This window comes from Arachis hypogaea, chromosome 15 (assembly GCF_003086295.3).
Source record: "Arachis hypogaea cultivar Tifrunner chromosome 15, arahy.Tifrunner.gnm2.J5K5, whole genome shotgun sequence".
NCBI lineage: Eukaryota > Viridiplantae > Streptophyta > Magnoliopsida > Fabales > Fabaceae > Arachis > Arachis hypogaea.
The window spans coordinates 16,824,665-16,845,125 of NC_092050.1; the positions used below are offsets into that span (position 1 = coordinate 16,824,665).

Below are 20,461 nucleotides of genomic sequence, written 5' to 3' on the forward strand. Positions count from 1 at the left end.
ACTAATGAGTGGAACTGGAAGCTAAATCTTGCGACTTCGAATTCATGGGAGGAAGAGGAGGCGGAGAAGGAGAAAGAAGAGAAGTAGGAGTAGCTATAGCTTATGAATCTTGCAAGATTGCAAATGTTGTCAGCTCTAGAGAAAAAAGTTCAGAGCATAAGAAAAGAACAATCGAAATTGAAACCCACACTACTCGACTCACAATAAGGGAAAGAAAGGAACCGATAGAAATGGAGATAGAGATAAACCTAAAAGAATCGAAGGAAAGAGAACCGGGACGAGTAACGAAGGGAAAAGAAAAGGGAATTAGAGTTTTTTAGAAAATTGAAATTGAGGTGTTTTTTAAACTATAAGAATTAAAAGTGGGTAATTTTTGTAATTATTATAATTGTTAATTGACACGTCACCTCTAAACCTTAACTCTAGGTAACTCAACTAACGGTGGGTCACTTTGTCAAATTTTAAAATTTTATAGGAATCATCTTGACAATAACAAAAATTAGACATTATTTTATCAATGCCATAATTTTTCTGGCAAGTATATCAAATTATGACTTTCTTATGCATTTGTATTTATTCTTGTTTTGATTTTTGTCAAAAATTTCAATTACATATTTTTATGTTTTTTTTTTTTTCTTTTATTTTATTCCACTTAAAGTTGAGTTGTACTTATATATTTAATATTTTGACAAGCTAAATAAATAATAACCGTAACTTGACAATTTTGACTAAGTCAAAATTATAACTTTATCTTAGCTTGCATGCATGGTTCTTAATTGTTTTATAATTTTTTTAAAACTTCTACATGATATAATTAGGGGTGTTCATGGATCGGGTTTGTGTAAATATTCGCATCCGATTTGAGAATTACGGAACGATCCAATCCGAAAATTGCGGATATATGATCGGATCGGATCGCGAATATCAGCTCTACATCCACGTATCCGATCTGCGAATCTGCACAATACTAATTAAAAAAAGTAAATATATATAATATTTACTTGTTTATGTTTTAGTTAGTAGTTATTATTCATATATTATTTTATTTTATTTTTGTTATTTAGAAAAAAATTGATTAAAAATATTTTAAAAATAAATAGGTTTAAAAGTGTGAAAGAAAAATTTTTATTGAATTTTTTTTACATAGAAATATGATTAGAAAGAAAATATTCAATTATGCGGGTAGACCGATATCCGATCTGATCCGCAAATTTACAGGTCGAATCGGATCGGATCGGATCTGACACTAAAAAATACGGATATCATATCCGATCCGATCCGATAAAAATTGTGCGGATCAAATCGAATTTTCAGTCATATCCGATCCAACCTGCATACACCCGTAGATACAATTGATAGCATTTGCAACACCCATAGTCAATGTTGTTGAATTTTTTTCCCAAGGAAAGAAGAATTTTACTGCTTCTTCGTACAAATAATAATTTCCTTATATGAGCCACAGCAATCTTTTCACAAACTTTATTTTGTCTACACGGTTAAGCAACCGGTGTGGAATTTGAAACGGGGTTCTGATGTGCCTGTGTGACAGTAACTTGTTAGCTAGAGACGGTAGGCACACGGGTATAACGGCAGTCACTACGCGAAGTTACGCGGCAGAAACTAAGGCCACAGTGGCATTATGGTAATAAATAATTCACCATGGTACGCAAGCAGAATGGACGAACACGTGAAAAGCTGTCAAAAAGTTCCATTTATGAAAATTTCGAGATACTACAAAATGCTGGCGTCTTTTGGACTTTGGAGCCCTCCAATCAAACAAAAACCGGTTTCAATTTTCAATTTCTTTTTCAAATCTTAATTATACAGGCAGTTCTTTCTCACTTCACTGGCTCACCGCTCACACTCTCTCCCTCACACTAAATTCTTCTCTCTTCTTTTCGATTTTCTCGAAGTTCATCATCTACTTCCAGCTCCAGGTAACCAACACCTTCGTTTCTACCGATTCTGTTTTATTTCAGATTATTTTTATTTCAATTCTCGTCCGCTTTGCTTTGACTTTTGATCTTCCGACGAAAGAGGCTTTTACATACTCTCGTATTTCAATCAGATCGAGTTTTGTTTACCTTGAAGCTGAACTCATGCGTGCTTTGATTTCTTTATCTCGTCTCGACCTCTGTTAGTTCTGTTTTGAAGCTCATCTCATGTTGATTTATTGATTATTTATCTAAATTATCTTTTTCTGCTATTAATTTTCCATGATGACGATTTGTGAAGGATTAACAGTTGGTTTCAGTAAATTTGCTGAGATATGTTTCAATAAAAAGAAAACTAGTGCATGTATTCAATTTCAGTGGATTTAGTAATTTCATTGTCACCGGTAGCTTGTAGGCTATATATATGCTCTTCGATTTTTGTGTTGTTACTTGTTAATATTAGTTTCCTCCTCTATCTGTAGGTTTCGCCGCGATTTTGCTTTTAGAGCATAACCAAAAACTGAGAGAAAATAGTGGAAGAGAAAGGAAAAGAATACCCAAGGTACGCCATCGGATTTTATTGGCGAGTAATGTTAACTTCTAAGTTACTGATTAAGATAACTACTCTATTAGAAATTCAAATTCGAACTCTTTGAGTAGTGAATGCGGTGCGTGTCTCATACATTGATCTCCATGGCATAATGTTCTCTGATTTTTTTTTTCCTCTTTCATGTAATTATCGATTAGAAGGACAAATACCTAAGAAATTGATGGCTGCTTATCATGTTTCGAGTCACAAGGAAATTCTCATCAATGTTGACGTAGCGCTTGATTGTAATTATTAGCTGCTAGTCCGAAGTTGGCTAGTGTTATAGGAAGCTATTGCATGCTAAATTTTATACAAAATATATAAATATTTAAAGCTTTGCAGTGCTCAAATGTAAAACAGCAGCACTAAATATTTAAGCTCCTAACATGCTGGGTTAAAAACTTAACATGGAGAACAGATTGTCTTGACGAGCTGCTAAGAAAGTTGAAGATCTGCGGAGAAGATGGTGAAACATCGGTTGAGAGATTCTATGAAATCTTTATTTAAAAGCTACATCGACCCTGAAAAGGAAGCGCAGCTGAAAGGAGCTAAAGGAGGTAAAGTCTTTAGCAAGATTAGCCATGACATGTGCAACAAAACAACATGGAATATACTGATGACCAATTTATTATTTGTATATCACCTTATGATGATAAATTGATAATATGACTGATGATTTGGTGTTTTCCTTATTTTTTTTACAGAAATTCAAGACAAGGTGAAAAGAATATTGAAACTTATTAAAGATGAACATCTTGAAGAGGATGATGCTCCATTAGAACTTTCTAAGAAGGAATCACTTGTTAAATTGATAGAGGATTTCCACATTCAATACCAATCACTCTATGCAAAGTATGATAATCTAACAGATGAGTTGAGGAAAAAGATCATTGGCAAGAAAGGAAAGGAGAGTTTTTCTTCCAGCTCAGACTCGGATTCTGATTATTCTTCAATGGACAAAGACAGCAAAAATGGACAACTGGAAAATGAATTTCAAAAGACAATTAATGGCATGAAGCAAGAACTTCAAACAGCACAGAGGGAAGTTGCGGAATTAAATCAGAAGTTGACAATGACAAGTGAAGAGAAACAGGATCTAATGAAGAAACTTGAAAGTACTGAGAATGAGTCGTCTTCTAAAATAGCAAATTTATCATCTCAAATAAACAATCTGCTGGCCGAAATGGGTAAACTACATGCTCAGAAAACTGAAACTGAGGAAGAGATGAACAAAGCTACAGCACAAATGATGGTGCTCACTACCCAAGTTGACAACCTGCAAAGAGACTTACTATTGTTGCAGAAAGAGAAAGAAGAAATGATACTCCACTGTGAAAGAGCTGCAAAAAGTTTTTTAATGTTAGAGGATGAGAGAAATGGGTTTGCAACCAAAGCTTTGGATCTTAACAGAGCATTGGAAGAACGAGAAGATGCATATGAGAAGTTAAATGAAGAGTATATGCAAGTAGATAATTGGTATAAGGAATGCAAGGCGAAACTAGAAGCTGCAGAGAAGAAGATCCAAGTAATGACAGAAGAATTTCATGAAGACATTGGCTCAAAGGACCAGATGATAGCAGATTTGGAACAAACAACAGAAGACTTGAAAAGAGACCTTGAAGAGAAAGGAGATGAAATTAATACTTTACATGAGAATATTAGCATCCTTGAGGTTAAGCTTCGTATGTCAAACCAAAAGCTCCGGGTTGCTGATCAATTGCTAAGTGAGAAAGAGGAGGGCTTCAGGAAAGCAGAAGAGAAGTTCCATAACGATCAGAGATCACTTGAAGAGAGGATTGCCAAATTGTCAGCAACTATTGCTATTCAGGAGGATGCTTATCAGGAAATTGTGTTTGGCATTAAAGAAAGTGTGAACAGTGTGATGACTGGAACCGAAAATATTGTGTGGAAATTTGAGGATGAGTGTAAAAATTATGAGAACTATATCTCAAACATGTCACATGAGCTTCACATTGCAAGGAACTATGTCAGGGAGATGAACAAGGAAAAAGTGCAACTGAAGGAGAAAATAAACCATTTGGAGGAGCAACTACAGGATAAAAAGAAGCAGGAGTTGGATTTGAGGCAGATGGTGAAGAAGTTAGATGAAAAGGCAAGAGAGGAGGAACTAGCGAAGAAGAATCTAAGGACAAATGTAGTTCAACTTGAGAACACTATTGGAGAGCTACAAAAATTGGTGAAAGAGAAAGACCAAGGTATGTTGCAGTTGGCTGAGGAGAAGAGGGAGGCCATTAGGCAGCTGTGTCTGGGAATCGATTATCATCGCAGTCGTTATAAGACTCTCATGGACGTTGTATCAAGGACTCGCAGAGGCTAGAGAGCAATATAATAAATCCAGGTAATTCTTTTACAAACCAATGCCAGATTTATGTTATATACCAATATTTGAACTTTAATCAGTTCGTTATTCCCCCAAATATTTGTGATCCGTTTGTAGAATGAGTCACCGTGTAGAAAGTTGGTGTTCTCGTTTTCTCCCTCTTTTATTGCCTCCGCAGTCCGTACTATTCAAAAGCATGGTGGCCAATTTTCTATATATAAATCGAAATCCCGTTAAACCATTGCCCTGATTTTTTTTAATAAAAAATTCTATTTGTAAATTAAAATTAGGCACTAACCATTTATCTTTTTAAACATATTAAATTTAATTTATTTTTAATATATATTTTATATTTTAATGTGTATTTTACATTAGTAGTTAATTTTAGTATATACTTATTATGATTTTTTAAATTTATTTTTTGATAAAGTATGATTTTTATTCTTAATATTTTAGATTTTTTTTCAAAAATATTTTTAATATTTAATTTCATTTGATTTTGTCTTTAACTTTTTTATTCATTTAAATTTATTCTTAATGTTTTATATTTGTGTCAAAGTTATTCTTGCGTGTTTTCAATTTTATTCCAAATATTTTAAATAAAATTAATATCCAAGAGTAATTTTGTTAGGAACAAAATCGAATGAAATTAAATGACAAGAATATTTTTGAAAAAAATTATAAAAATTAAAAATAAAAAAATATTTTTTAGACTTTATGTTAAAAAAAATCATGAAATCAATTAATAAAATCCCAGTAGGCAAGTGTCTCTTATTCATCAAGATTTTTTTGAATAAAGTAATTTGTTCTCGTAGACTTGTTTAGTCTTTATTGTTGAGAGCAATTTTTATTAACGAGTTAATATTTAAGATGTCTTGAAATTTGACTTTCGATTCAATTTAAGGTCGGAGTGATTTTTAAAAAAAGTATTTTTTTTATTTTTAAAAAAAAATTTTTTGTTAGACAAAAATTATTTTATATTTAGATAATTTTTTATAAAGAGTTTTTAATATTAAAAACGTGTTTTGTTTTGTTTTTTTTAAAATAAGGTGGTGTTAGTTTTTAGAAAAAATAAATAAATTTTTTTAATAAAAATATTTTTTTTAAAAGACATTTAAATAGATTTTAAATTAAATAAAATTTCTTAGTTTTTTTTAAAAAAACACTTTCTTCACTCAAAAAGGTTAATCCAAACCAACATTTAGTCTTTTAATTTTTAATTGATCCAAATTGTACCTAAAATTTAGTTAAAAAGGAACCAAATTAATTGAAATAATTTTTATGCTATGACAACCTGCCTAATAATTTGCTCGCATCAACTGACGATTTAAAGTTGAGATTAATTTGACCAATTTAAAGATTGGTTTAAAACTAAGACTAATTTAATCATTTGAAAAGCTAGTAAACAATTTGATTGTGATTACGTACTTATAGCCTCGTTTAAGAGAATGCTTTTCATCGTTAGTTGAAAAAATAAGGACAATTTAAAAAGGGAGCTTGTTACTTCTGAAACAATTAACGTAGCACAAGCTACCTTCTTTTTTTTTTTTTTCCGAAAATGTTTTTATTTTCTTTAAAATTTTGAGTCATTTGTATAGAATTATTTAGGCTAATTAAACGAAAATAAGACAATTGCATTATGGCTCCTCTACCACAAAGTTAGTATTTACTCGAAAATGAAATTGTACAGTTCAGATATGCATGACTGCATGCAATTCATCACAGATGAACGATAATAAATTAATAATTCAACTATTCAAGACAATGCAACGAAGAGTTAAGAAATGGATGATGAGTTGTTGATTGATGCACAGCTGATTTACCGCGATTGAATCTTGAGTTTATTTATTTTTAGAGTAAAGTACTAATCTGTCCTATCCATTTTTCATATGCGATTATTGACCAAAAAAAGTTCTACTTCGACCCTTGTTCCTGATTTCTATCAGATAACGCGGCCCTCTGTCCCGTACTACTGTCATCGGTTAAAGAAAGTAGCTGACGTGTCACGTTAATAATGACTATTAAGTGCTAACATAAAATGGATATGAACCAACCCAAATTGGTTGGAGTCTTATTTATTTAGGGTCATTCTATGGTACAGATTGAAATTGGTACATATTTACAGATTTTTTATCCAAATTCATGAGATCGATATGTTGCTCTGCTGTTGCAGGCTTGTCTATTAGTTGATGTTAGGGTTGGCTGAGCCATTAGCCAAAATTTTTTGGTTGGACTGTCTGTTGGTAGACTTATTAAGGTGGGCTATGCCAAAAAAAATATTTAGGTATCTAAAGAAGATGGGTTTTGTTTTTTTCTTTGTGAATGGAAGGGAGAAAAAAACCCCAGTCGCATACCCTGATGCATCAAAGGAGGGCGAAGCACTGACGAAGATGTTATGCCCAAAATTGATGTCCTAGGTTCGAGAGCCAGGGAGACAGCCGCTGAAGGTGTTGCCGCGGCAGAGGTCAAAGGCTTGAAACCAACTCCAGTGTAGGTTGCTGGTTCCTCTCGTATCCGGTGCTGACTGCGGCTGGCGTGAGATGCTATCGTTGCGGGCGCGGGCGGAAACTAGTGCGGCGCTACTTCCCGGATCGGTGCAGGTATGAAATAGGCTGGTTTTTGAAGACAACGCATTGCACCAAGGTGGTTTGTCCCCACGGCTGCCGCAATTCAACACTCGCAGCGCGACCCTCCGATTCATCATCACGTGTGGAGTCAAGCCCTTTATGAGGTTGACTTGGCCCCCCACAGTCGTAGACCCGGTGTTGACGAGGTCTATGGCCGGTCCCTTAATGATTCCTTGGTTTGTCCACCGATTTACTTCCGCTCGTCCACTGCTGCTACTTCAACCATGGAGTCAATACTAACTACCGAATTCACCTGACGTTGCTGGTATACCCCGCACTTTTATTCGGTGCTGATGGTTGCTGTGCCTAGCGTGAAGTATGGGGCTATCTTCTTATGTCATTTTGTTTCTAGTCCACTCATGGCCAAAAACTAAAAACTAAAGCAAAGGCCCGGCTCACTCATGGCCAAAAACAAACAACTAAAGCAAAGGCTCAGCCAAAAACTAACAACTAAAGCAAAGGCAAGCCCACTGACTAAATCCACTTTCAGATTTGTTACATCGGCTCCAGCTTCCATTATCCGGCTCCACCTTCATCGGCCAAGGCAGACAATGTTATAAAGCCCTGCCAAGCCTGTCCCATAACACCATCATCTTTGCCATTTGTCAACACCTCCTTAAATCTGTACGAATAAATCTGTATCTTATAACTGCCTATTTATTTTTATTCATTTAAATAAAATACCATAATTTTGATGTCAAATTGGTCAAAAGTCCATTTGCAGAGATTTATTTATTTTAAAAGAAATTATACTATTTTATTTTCAAATTTTTTTATTGTTATAATATATATTAATATTTTTTTAATAAATTATTAAATATATGGTATAATAAATATAAACTAATTAACAAATTATTCAAATTTAAAAATAAAAACTAAATAATAGTTAATTTAATAATATTATGAAATTATAATTAGAATTTGGAATCTCTACCACTCTTTTGTAATAATTATATATAATAGTAATTGATACATTATTAGACATTAAATAAATATATTTTTAATATCAAAATAATGAAATATATTAACTTCAATCTATTTTTCCTTTTTTATTATTTTTTTTATGTAAAAACACTCAAAACCTACTCAAAAGAATTTTCAAAATTACAAGATAAGAAACCATAAGGATTAACATTAAATGTTATTGATTAGCACATTATCACGGTCTTAGATACACTCTAATACTACTATATTGGCACTTAAACTTATTTGACCTTTTAAGATAAGAGTAAGTCAGCTTAACATTTAATATTTAACAAGAAAGCTAAGAACACAAAAGAACATAAGAGAAATGAAGCTTTAGTGGAAATAACACTTTATTACTCAAATATTTGTTACAAAATGACTCATATACCCAAACTCTAACTCTTAACCCCCTATTTATAACCATCCACCTCCTCAATGGATAGTTATGATTATATCTAATCATCAATCTAGATCAAGTGTCCATAATCTTCATTATAAATATTTAACCTACCATATTTTTCTAAATATTTTTAGATTATTCCATACTACTATTCATACTTCTATATACATTCACATTCTTCTAGAATACTCTATGACTTTTCAGAGTCTTCTAGAACCTTTTAGGGTATTCCGAGACATTCTAGGACATTCTACAATGTTTCGGAACTATTTAGAGCATTCTCAAATATTCCAGAAAACTATACAAACACCGTTAAATCTAACCTAAAATTTACCGTGACATTCTTTCACACCTATTGTGCAGATATCCTTGTCGCGTTCTGTTCATGATAGCGCTCTGGGTGTTCTTGAAATTGCCATAGATCTTCACGACCTTCCCAGCTAACCTCTGTTATTGGGAGTTCTTTCCACTTGACCAAGTATTGGGTACTTGATGGTACTTTTCTTTGTCGTACAATCCAATTAGCTAGGATCTCATCAATCTCTTTGTCGAATGATCTAATTACCACGAGTGGAGCTTGATTCGAGTCACCTCTGCTTGGTTTCTCTCATTCTCTATGATATAGATTAAGCATACTTACATGGAAGAGTGGATGTATCTTCATAGAGGGATGGAGTTGTATTTTGTAAGCAACATTCTCAACACACCCAATGATCTCAAATGACCCTTTGTATTTGCAGATCAAACCCTTATGAACCTTGAGAAAAACTTTGAATTGTTGTGGAAGAAGTTTAATCATTACATTATCTCTCACTTGATAACTAGCATGTCTCCTCTTCTTGCCTATCCACTTCTTCATCCTCTTTGCGGCTTTGTCAAGGTAAGAACGAGTGACATCTGCTTGTTTTTTCCAAGACTTGACTATGTGTTAATCTCCAGGAGTCTTTCCTGAGTAAGAGGAAGAAAGAGAGTGTGGTGTAAGCGACTGTTGTCCAGTCACAATCTCGAACAGACTCTTTCCTGTTGGCTCACTCTTTTGCAGATTGTATGAGAACTAGGCAATATCGAAAAGTTTTGTCCAATCCTTCTGAATAGCGCTTACAAAATTCCTCAAGTAACACTCGAGTAAAGTATTCACTCTCTCTGTATGTCCATCAGTTTGAGGATGAAAGCTTGTCGAGAAGTAAAGCTCCAATCCAAACAATTTGAACAATTATGTCCATAGTCGTCCTGTGAAGCGTGGATCTCAATCACTGATGATGCTTTTAGGTAATTCCCAGTACTTCACCACATTCTTGAAGAATAGTCGTGTTGCTTCCTTTGCAGTACAATTAGTAGGAGCAGGTATAAAGATAGCATACCTCGAAAATTGATCCACTATTACAAGAATAGATCCAAACCCTTCGAACTTTGGTAAGGCAGAGATGAAATCCAAAGACACACTTTTCTACGGTCACTCCGGTAGAGGTAGAGGTTCCAACAACCCACTTGGTGTATTGTTTTCATTCTTATCTTGTTGGCACATAAGACAAGTCTTCACATAGCTCTCCACTTCATCTCTAATTTGAGGCCAATAATAGGAAGATTTAATGAGTCCTAAGGTCCTTCGTTGCCCTTGATGACCAGCCCACTTAGTGTTGTGGCATTCCTTCACTAACTTTCTCCTTAGATTTTTTCACTTAGGGACGTATAGTCTTCTTCCTTTGGTGTAGAGAAGGTCATCTTATAGTCAAAATCTTTTGGTCTTACCTTCTTTAGCTAACTCCACGAACTTTTGGATATTGGATCATGATGCAACCCTTCTTTAATGGTATGCACAATATCTCCTTCAACTATGAAAATGGCTTCCAACTCAGCCTTAAGATTCAATCATAAACCACTTTGCCTCGATTGTATGTAAACCCTCCACCCTTCACCCCTACCCTCTAAAATGGTAAAGAATGGCTCTTTTGGGTATATATCTATAGATTTCTATCTGACTGGACAAAGAAATAGGAAGGGATGGTTCTTTCATTGCATTGATAGAAGTCTAACTAGAAAAAGATCTCTCTATTAAGAAGAGAATCGTAGGTTTGATCGACGAACTACGTGGGAAAATGGACCTTTTTTCTTTGATTTTCAGCAAGCATTTTTTGAAAGTCATAATTCTATTCAGTTTGGTTTCGGAAAACTTGCTAGTCGCGGATTAGTGCGATTCTTACTATGCCAACTCAACCTTGCAGCTTAGCACATCTGCTATCACATTAGTCTTGTCTGGCTTGTACTCAAATTCAAAATCAAACTCAGCTAAGAAGTCTTGCCACCTAGCTTGTTTGGGGCTAAGCTTCTTCTGAGTTTAGAAGTAGTTAGTAGCCACATTGTCTGTCTTGACGATGAAATGTGAACCAAGCAATAGTGGCACCAAGTTTTTAAACAATGCACCACATCAGTCATCTCTTTCTCTTGGATAGTGTATCACCTCTATGTGTCATTCAACTTGCGATAAAATGTGAACCAAGCAAGTAGTGGTACCATGTTCTTAAACAACGCATCACTACAGTCATCTCCTTCTCTTGGACAGTGTATCGCTTCTATGTATTATTTAACTTACGACTCTCAAAGGCAATAGGATGTTAGAACCCCTCCAACAGCATAGTTAGAAGCATCGGTATGGACTTCAAATACCTTTGAGTAGTCGGGCAATGTTAGTACTGGTCCTTATATGATAGCAGCCTTTAACTCATCAAAGGCCTTTTGACACCCTTTGAGTTTTTGACCATTTTTAAGATTGATTCTTCTTGAAAAGATTAGTTAATGGTGCAGCCTTAGTGGAATATCTATTGATAAACCTCCAATAGTAGTTAGTCAACCCAAAGAGTGATTCAATTCAGATACCTTGGTTGACATTTCCCATTTTTTTATAGCATTCACCTTTCCTTGATCCATGTAGAAAGTTCCATCTTTTATGATGTGTCCTAAGAAATGGACCTCGTCCCTTGTAAAAGAACACTTTTCTTTCTTCACATATAGATTATATTCTCATAAGATCTTAAACACGGTTCGTAAGTGTTCTATATGTTCCTCCAAGGTATTGCTATAGACAATAATGCCATCTAAGTAGACCACTATAAACCGATCAAGATAAGGACAAAATATCTCGTTCATTAAGATACAGAAGATCGCATGAGCATTGGTTAAGTCAAAAGGCATCACCAACCACTCATACGATCAATATCTCGTGACACACGTGGTCTTAGGCTCATCACTATCAGCAATCATCACTTGGTGATATCTTGATCTCAAATTTAGCTTTAAAAACCACTTGGATCTACCAAGTTGATCAAACAAATTGGCTATCAAAGAAATATGGTGTTTGTTCTTGATGGTTATCTTGTTAAGTGCTTAATAGTCGATGCATAGTTTCAACGAACCATCATGCTTCTTTTGGAATAAGACTAGTGCGTCATATGGTACCTTTGATGGACGGATGAATTGAACATATAGTAGATCCTTGAGTTGCTTCTTCAACTCCTCAAGTTCTGGCGGTGCCATCCTGTATGGTGCTAAAGCAAGTGGCTTCGCCCCTATTCCAATTCAATCTTGTGGTTCATCTTTCTCCTAGGTAGTAGTTGCTTTAGCAATTCGGGAGGCCTCACATCCTTATTTTCTTCAAGTGCTTCGTTAATTTTAGGGGGAACATATTCTCTTTTAGATGTTGACTCCTCTTGTAATAGAGTCAAATACGTCATCTCTCCCTTCTTGAATATTTTCTTGAGTTGCATAGCAGAGAGTATCGGTGGTCCTCCAACTTTAGAGACTGTAGGGACCATGCATGGAGACCCTTTATCCATGACGCATGTTATGTGGTAGTATGACATATATATTATATTTTTCTTCTTTTGCAAGTCGAGTCCAATGACTATCTTGAAATCATCTATGGGTGCTACTGAGAAATCCACATGACCCTTCCAAGAACTAAGAGTCATCTCAACCCCTTTTGTTACTCTCTTAAGGAGTTCACCCTTGGTATTCACGGGTTTGAACCAGCCACTTTCTTTTTGTGATCTTCAACCCAAACCTCTTTGTTTCATCAGACGTGATGAAGTTGTGTATAATACCAGTATCGATTATAATCATGGCAGATTTTTTATTGATAAAGTCTTTGATATACATCAAGCATTTTTTTCTGCAGTGCTTTCCTCTTTGCCCTTCACAGCATTCATGAGTTGGACAGATCCAACACATTCAGTCACTTGCGATTGAGCCTCTCGTTCCTTGACGATAGATACTAGAGTCCCTAGCTTGGGACAATCCTTCATTTGGTGTGGTCCCTTGTATACAAAGCATCTTTCTTTGGGCACAAAAGCTTTCTTCTTTTTCTCGTCTTCTTTCTTTGAAGAGTACTTCCCTTCTTTTTTGGTTGAGAAACTCTTCCTCTTGTCTCTTCCACCCTTAGTGAAACTAGGTTTGGAGGAAGACTCAGGTTTAGAGTCTCCCCGATGATATTCAGTAAGTGATTCGGCCACCACAATAGCCTCGTCGACATCCTTTAACATTTCTCCTTTGTAATTCTTGCTTTGCCTAAGGTTGGAGTCCATCAATGAAGAAGAACAATGCATCCTCTGATGCTAAGTTAGAAATTTGAGGTGTGAGAATAGTGAACTCCTGAATGTAACCACTAATTGTACTCTTGTGCTTCAACTATCTCAACTTCTTTCTTACTTTATAGACTATATTTTTAGAGAAGAATTAACTTTTCAACTTTTTTTTAATCTTTCCATGTGACTATATTATAAGTACACTTTATTATGTCTACACACTTTCTCCTCTACCATAAAGTAGTATTATCAGAAAGATAGAGAGATGCAGTGCATACCTTTATTGCTTCTTCGACTACCCCTTGGCCTTTGAAGTATCTCTCAATTTACCATACGAAGTTCTCCACCTCTCGAGCGTCCCTCACACCCTTAAACTCCTTTGGTTTTGGGAGATCAATTCTTGTCGTCTCCCTTATAATGGTTGGTCGAGATTTTGCCTCATCGAACCAAACTCGAACTTCCTCAAATAGCTTTAAGGAATTCACAAGCTTCTCTTATATTTGGAGCATGCTTTCTTTGAAAGCATCTAGTTCTTCCAATATGTGAGCATCGAGGGTCCTGTTGTCGTGTTTTATCCTTTGAAAGTGCTCATTCATAGAGGATAGAATATTCTCCAATATAGAAACCCTCTCTTCTAAGAAGTTAGAGTCTTTACCTCTAGGCTCACTTGAAGAGCGCACCTTCTTGTTTTCCTATTGAAAATGAATAGCATCCCTTTTCCTTTGTGACTCAACATACTCCATGGTTATACTAGAAGCCATACCTGCAAACCACTTGTGCTCTCTCTCGAACCTTACTCTGGTGCCAACTTGTCACGGCCTTGGACATATTCCAACACTACCGTGCCGGTACTTGGACTTACTTAACCTCTTAAGTTAAGACCAAGTTAGCCTAACCCTCAATATTTAGCAAAAAAACTAAGAATACAAGAAAAATGAAGTTTTGGTGAAAAAAATACTTTATTACTCAAATTTTTGTTAACTGTCATAAAATGACTCTCATACCGAAACTCTAACTCTCAACTCCCTATTTATAGTCATCCACTTCTTCAATGGATAGTTATGATTAAATCTAATCAACAGTCTAAATTGAGTATCCAAAATCTTCGTTACAAATATCTAACCTACCATATTTTTTTAAATATTTCTAGATTATTTCATATTACTCTTTATATTTCTATATACATTCATACTATTCTAAAATACTCTATAACCTTCTAAAGTCTTCTAAAAACCTTTTAGAATATTCAAGGACCTTTTATGACATTCTAAAACCTTCCAACAAAAAGGAGTTAGTCAATTTTTAATACTAATTATATATATATATATATATATATATATATATATATATATATATATATATATATATATATATATATATATATATATATATATATATATCATTATACATTGTTATATATGCGAACAACACTTGAAGTTCATCATAAGTCATCATTCCATAATTATTAGTTATTCTATGCAATCAATTGAATTTTGTGTCATTATTAGGTGCTTTCGGAGTAAACCAAAAGAATTTACTATCTCTAATCAATTTTTACCACATATGCTAAAATAATTTTATTGTAAATATTCATTAATGACTTATTATTCAACTAATACATCAGGTAAGAGTTATAATTAATTTCACCAAGAACATCTAATATTTCTTCTTGAATTTTAAATTTTTAATGTACAAAAAATTTTAATAAATCTATATTATTTTTTATATTATTAAATCTTCATCGATGACTTTATGACAATATATAATATTAATATATGTTTAATTTCATTTAGTATTAATAGTCTGTTAATATATTTCAAAATAAAGATAGCAAATATAATTATTAGATTAGTTTAAAAAAATGACAAATTAAGTTTATAATTACTCAACAAAATTTGTGCATATCAAAAGCTAGTAAAAATATTATAATTATTATTATATGTGCCACATCAAATAATGTGTTCTAGTTTCTACTTATTACATAAATTATTAATTTATTAATTGTATTTTAATTTTTACTATTTATATATTTAAAAATTATATTAAAAATTATTTATTTAGTATCATAATAAATAATATTTTTAAATTTAAATATTTTATAATTCATTAATTAATTTATATTTATTATATCATATATTTAAAAATTTATTAAAAAAATATTGATATAATGAATATTGTATATTTTTTTAAAAATAAATAGATTTCTGACAAATAAATTCCTGATCAATTTAATGTCAAAACAATATTATTTTATCTGAATAAAAAAAATAAATAAGTTATTAATTAATTTAAATTTAAAGACAAATCAGCCTTTATCTATTTTATGTTAATACTTATCGTCCAACTCAACAGGTTATCAAACTTTCGTTAACAAATGAACTTGCAAAAGAACCGCATTGTCATACTAAAATCAAGGACAAAAATGGAAATGGACATTTTTCGGGAAAAAAAAGACAGGAATCGAATCGTTACTCTACTTTTTATTTTTCTTGGTAGGTAGACAGAATCATGAAGTTTACTTTACAGAATGAATAGTATTTTACCATCTTCCACTTTTACATCTGGCAAATGCCAACGAAAACTTAATTCCTCAGTCAGATATCCGAAATTCAACTCCGAGCATGTCCTTCGCCATCTCATATGACACGAAAGCAATAGCTATAGACGGGACCACCTGAAACGAGCGAAAGAAAATTTCAATCGGCAACGCAGTGGTACTATACATTAATTTTTCTTTTTCAAAGACTTAAAGACTATAAGAGAAGGAAGTTATGCAATGCCAAGAGATCAACCGACCTTCACTGAATTGGGTACTAAGCCCTTGTATAATGCTCCAAATCCTTCATGCTGCACAGTTTTCCTGAATGCATCAACCATGCCAGCGTACTCAGCTTTGCTCTTTCCATCACCAGCAACAACTGAAGCAGCATCTTTCCAGCCTACCATCTGCATTCTCCGGCGAATGACATCAAGGGGGTAAGCCACTGTCTGACCAACAGTGCCAGCGGCTGCCCCACATGCAAGCCTTGTGATAACACTTAGCTCAGAGTCTTTAGCTATTCCAAGTGGATTGGATCGAATCAACCAGTCCTTCAAAGATTCATACACTGAAAAATTGAGACCTACATATGGTATCTGCAAAGCGCCAAAACAAAGTATATTAATGAAGGTGATGAAAATAGAGAAATTTTTTAAGAGCATAAAGAATGATATGAACAAAAGTTTTGGTTCCAAGATGTAGTACAATAAAGGTTAACACAAACTTAATTCAAGAATAAAAAGAGAGTTGTATACATAGTACATACAACTCCTATGACTGATGGTAACCATCCTTTATACAAGGCTCGAGGGCCTTCTTCCCGGAAAACTGTTGACAGAGCATGAAAAATTCCTCTGTATTGGTGTGGGGATGCCTCTGTCTACAAAATTGTTGAAAATAAATTAAAAAAATATAGCCAGAAAAATAAACAATTCACTATGCTAACTCATCTTCCATAAATAACACTATTAGAAATAATTACAAATGAAGCAAAAATTTTAAGGAATTCCTTTTAATAATACCTGGACAGTTAGCCGACCTCGCACCATGTCCATAGGGTAAGTTGCAGACATGGCAATGATTCCAGCACATGCGCCGGCTCCAAGACGCATAAGAGGATTGAGCTGAGTTGCTTCTGGTTTTTTTTTTTTTTTTGGTGGGGGGGGGGGGTGGGTGGGTTGCAAATGACCATCAATACCAGAAACAAGCTAGACAGCAACACATGATTCAAGAGTAATACTAACATTGATAGATGCATCTCGGTTAAGAAAATTATAAATGGACAAAACAACAATATGTTCTAATAATGTTCAGATGCATGATAGAGTGATCCAAAGAGAAGTGCTTTCATTTTACCGTTTCCAGTTTGTTGCCGGTAGAGCCACAAAATACCCCTGCATTAATATTAAGCAACAGTTTCAGGTAGACTGCTATTGGCTTAACACAATGACAACAGAAATAGGATAAATATCGGAAGATAAAAAACATACCTAGATGCTTCCTCGTAGCTTAAGAACTTCACTGCCGAATTTGGGACAATACGGGCACAGTTAGTTCCATTTCCTTTAAACATCCCTTTAAAACCCTCAGTTCTCCATATATATTTTAAGCCTTGAATAGTTCCATTGTATTTTATATTGTCACGATTTTGGACCTGCATTTTCAAAAAACACTTGGTTTTATTAACCTATAATCAGAAAAGTATAGAATGAGAACAATCTCCCTAGTCAAAGGCATATTTATCTACATTCTTGCACTGGCCATCCACACACTTTCTCCTGTTCTTTATGAAAAAGAGTTGATACATCTAGACAGTGTTTAATAGACAGCGATAATCCTCATAGCATTGAAGAACATGCTAGATGCAACATTCCTACATAAATGCAACAAAAATCTATTTGGAAGGTCGGTTGGGATGAGGAAGTAGCGATGGAGAGAATGGTTACAACCAAAAATTTAGTAGTAAGAAACTAAGAATCTTAAAGCGAACTACCTGCAGCAGAATCTTTAATCTCTCCAAAGGAGCCACAGCTGTTCGCGACCTATTAAAGAAAGTAAATAACTAAATATACTTAAATGTTTCCCCTTAGCATAATTCAAGATCAAAATTAATCTTATGTATGTGCATCATGAGTTGAAAATATGCTCCATCTATGTCAAGGGGAAAAAATAAAAGGCGCTATATCTATTTATTAGCCTGTTTCATAATGTTTATGAGAAATACTAATAACCTTACTGACATTTTTATTTTTTAATATTAACACATTCACATGTCCAATAGATCTTTCCAGCCACTATGTTCCCTTTAAGATGTAAATCCACTTTATAAATAAACTAGTTTGCAAATCAAGTTTTCCCTTCATTATTCCTTTCACATGCTTGAAGCGGAATATTTCAGAAGCATTTGACAGCAAGGAATACGTAAGGGAATTTATCTTTCCTAGATATTAAGCGACTTATGTATGTCTCACGTACATTATCTTCTAATAATCAATACAGTACTTTCTCTGGCATTTCTAATGGAACTTTACTGACCCGAACTTGAAATACAGAAAGGAAGGAAATAATGCACTGAAAGGGCTCAGCAAGATTTCATTACAATGAATATTCTCCAATAAACACGGAAGTCATTCGGAAACCACTAAATAGCACAGAAAATTCAGATTTCAATGTAAGGCTTAGTCCTAGCAAAAGATTACGACAAGCGATTTCATGATCTCTAAGATTCAAAGCAAGAAGCAACATAAGCACAATAACGACAGTTGAATTCAAGAAAACAGCAAATTCGAGACCAAAACCAGCTCAAAATCACTACGAATATAAAAAATATCGCAAAATCAGAAGAAAAAGAATCAGAACAATAAAAGAGAACAGAAACATATATAAAAGAAAGAAAGAAGCAAAAAATAAAGTGGAAAGGAAGTGACACTCACACTCCACCTGCGATTCCACCAGCGGCAAGAGACTTGCAGATGCTGAGAAGAGTATGATGAGGCGGAGGCTCGATTCCTCTGGCATCGGCAAGCTTCGCAGAGTCGGCGGTCTTCGGAAGCGAATCTTGCGACGCCATTGAAGGTAGAACCCTAAGAATGACGTACGGAGAGAGACGAACTCCGAGGGCTCTATATATATGGTGAGCGAGGTAGCGTTTGAAAAGAAAGGGTATAACAGAATGAGAATGGGAAGAAATGAAATATTTGTGTGCTTGTTCGCGGACTTTCCTTTTGAAGAGGGGCTATTATATGCGCGCGCGTCTGTGTCATAACTCATAAGTCATAACTTGCGACTTGTGAGTCGTGACTCTTCAATTCTTTTGGTATTTCTGTAATTTGATTTTGATGGGCCTATATCTTTTTCTTTTTGGAAAAGTACAGGTACCAATATATTATTTGTCAACTTATTACTATCAATAATTAATTATTATATTTTAAACACATATATAAAAAGACACATTCAGAAAATATATCTATAAAGACACTTTTATTAAACATAGCCATAAAAAATATATTTTTATTAGACACATCCACGAAAACACTTTCATTAAACACAATTATAAATAAGAGTTGGCAGAAATTGGCAGAAATGTTGTTGGTAACGTAGCGAGACTGTTTCTTTTTTTATCATATTTGAAATTTAATTTTTGCTTTTGTAGTCGGTATCTTCAAGCAAAGAACAAAGAATGTGGAAGTGTAATTAAATTGCAAAATCAAATGCACGATGGTTTTCGTAGAAAAGATCAAAGGCGGATCTACCACTATAACAATTCCTTAAGATAGTGACGGTTATTTTGCAGCGGTTGTGTGAAACTGCCGCGAAACGACAACATGCGACGCATATAGCGGCGGTTAGGGGTTGGAGCTGCAATCAGGCCGACATTTAGCGGTGATTTTTCTCGAACCGCCGCTATATTTCAATCAGATTTGCATTTTGCGGCGTATTTTCAAAAACTGCCGCTATATGTACTCCGGATGAGTTATTGTTTTACATTTTGCGGCGGTTTTGTTTAAACCGCCACAAAATGTGTATTACCACATATTGCAATGTTTTCTTTAGTAATAACTATCTGGGTATAATCTAGTTAAGTAAACACTACTATCTTAAGCTACATATGTTATATCAATTTATATATGGTCCAAAAGTATATAAAGAATACAATGAAAAGTACATTTAATAATATCCATAATAAATAAAAATAATAATAATTCTAAATATTTTTTATAAATTATTAAAAATAAAATATTTTCTAAAAATAATAATTATAAATATTTTCTATAAATTATTAAAAATAATAATTAAAAATATTTTCTACAAATCATTAAAAATTCAAAATTTTATAATTTTACCAAAATTATTATTTTAAATTTTAAATTTTTTATTTTAATGATTTACTAAATAGAATAAAAATATGTTTATATAAAACCAATTAATGATCTGCATATTATCATGGTTAATAAATTCAATAATGCTAACTGACTAATAAATATAATA

At 33.8% G+C, this 20,461-nt stretch overlaps 2 protein-coding genes across 5 annotated transcripts; one reads left to right on the top strand and one right to left on the bottom strand.

The window, feature by feature from the left end:
- Positions 1–1,675: 1,675 nt before the first annotated feature.
- LOC112748005 (uncharacterized) lies at positions 1,676–18,911 on the top strand. 4 transcript variants are annotated; one of them, XM_072218721.1, is made up of 5 exons: positions 1,676–1,937; positions 2,417–2,496; positions 2,942–3,080; positions 3,228–4,882; positions 18,526–18,911. In XM_072218721.1, exons 3-4 carry the CDS (start codon positions 2,987–2,989, stop codon positions 4,859–4,861), a joined length of 1,728 nt encoding a protein of 575 aa, XP_072074822.1. In that variant the 5' UTR covers positions 1,676–1,937; positions 2,417–2,496; positions 2,942–2,986; the 3' UTR covers positions 4,862–4,882; positions 18,526–18,911. The 4 variants fall into 4 exon arrangements, with proteins under 4 accessions (XP_072074822.1, XP_072074823.1, XP_029148792.1 ...); XM_072218722.1 differs by lacking the exon at positions 18,526–18,911 and adding an exon at positions 7,038–8,193; XM_029292959.2 differs by lacking the exon at positions 18,526–18,911 and having other exon boundaries at positions 3,228–5,105.
- Positions 15,891–19,065, bottom strand: LOC112749710 (mitochondrial adenine nucleotide transporter ADNT1). Its single transcript, XM_025798071.3, has 8 exons — positions 18,907–19,065; positions 17,967–18,015; positions 17,464–17,627; positions 17,330–17,367; positions 16,996–17,108; positions 16,740–16,853; positions 16,231–16,569; positions 15,891–16,108 (listed from the first exon to the last, which is right to left on the bottom strand). Exons 1-8 carry the CDS (start codon positions 19,041–19,043, stop codon positions 16,025–16,027), a joined length of 1,038 nt encoding a protein of 345 aa, XP_025653856.1. The 5' UTR covers positions 19,044–19,065; the 3' UTR covers positions 15,891–16,024.
- Between the last annotated feature and the right edge of the window lie 1,396 nt (positions 19,066–20,461).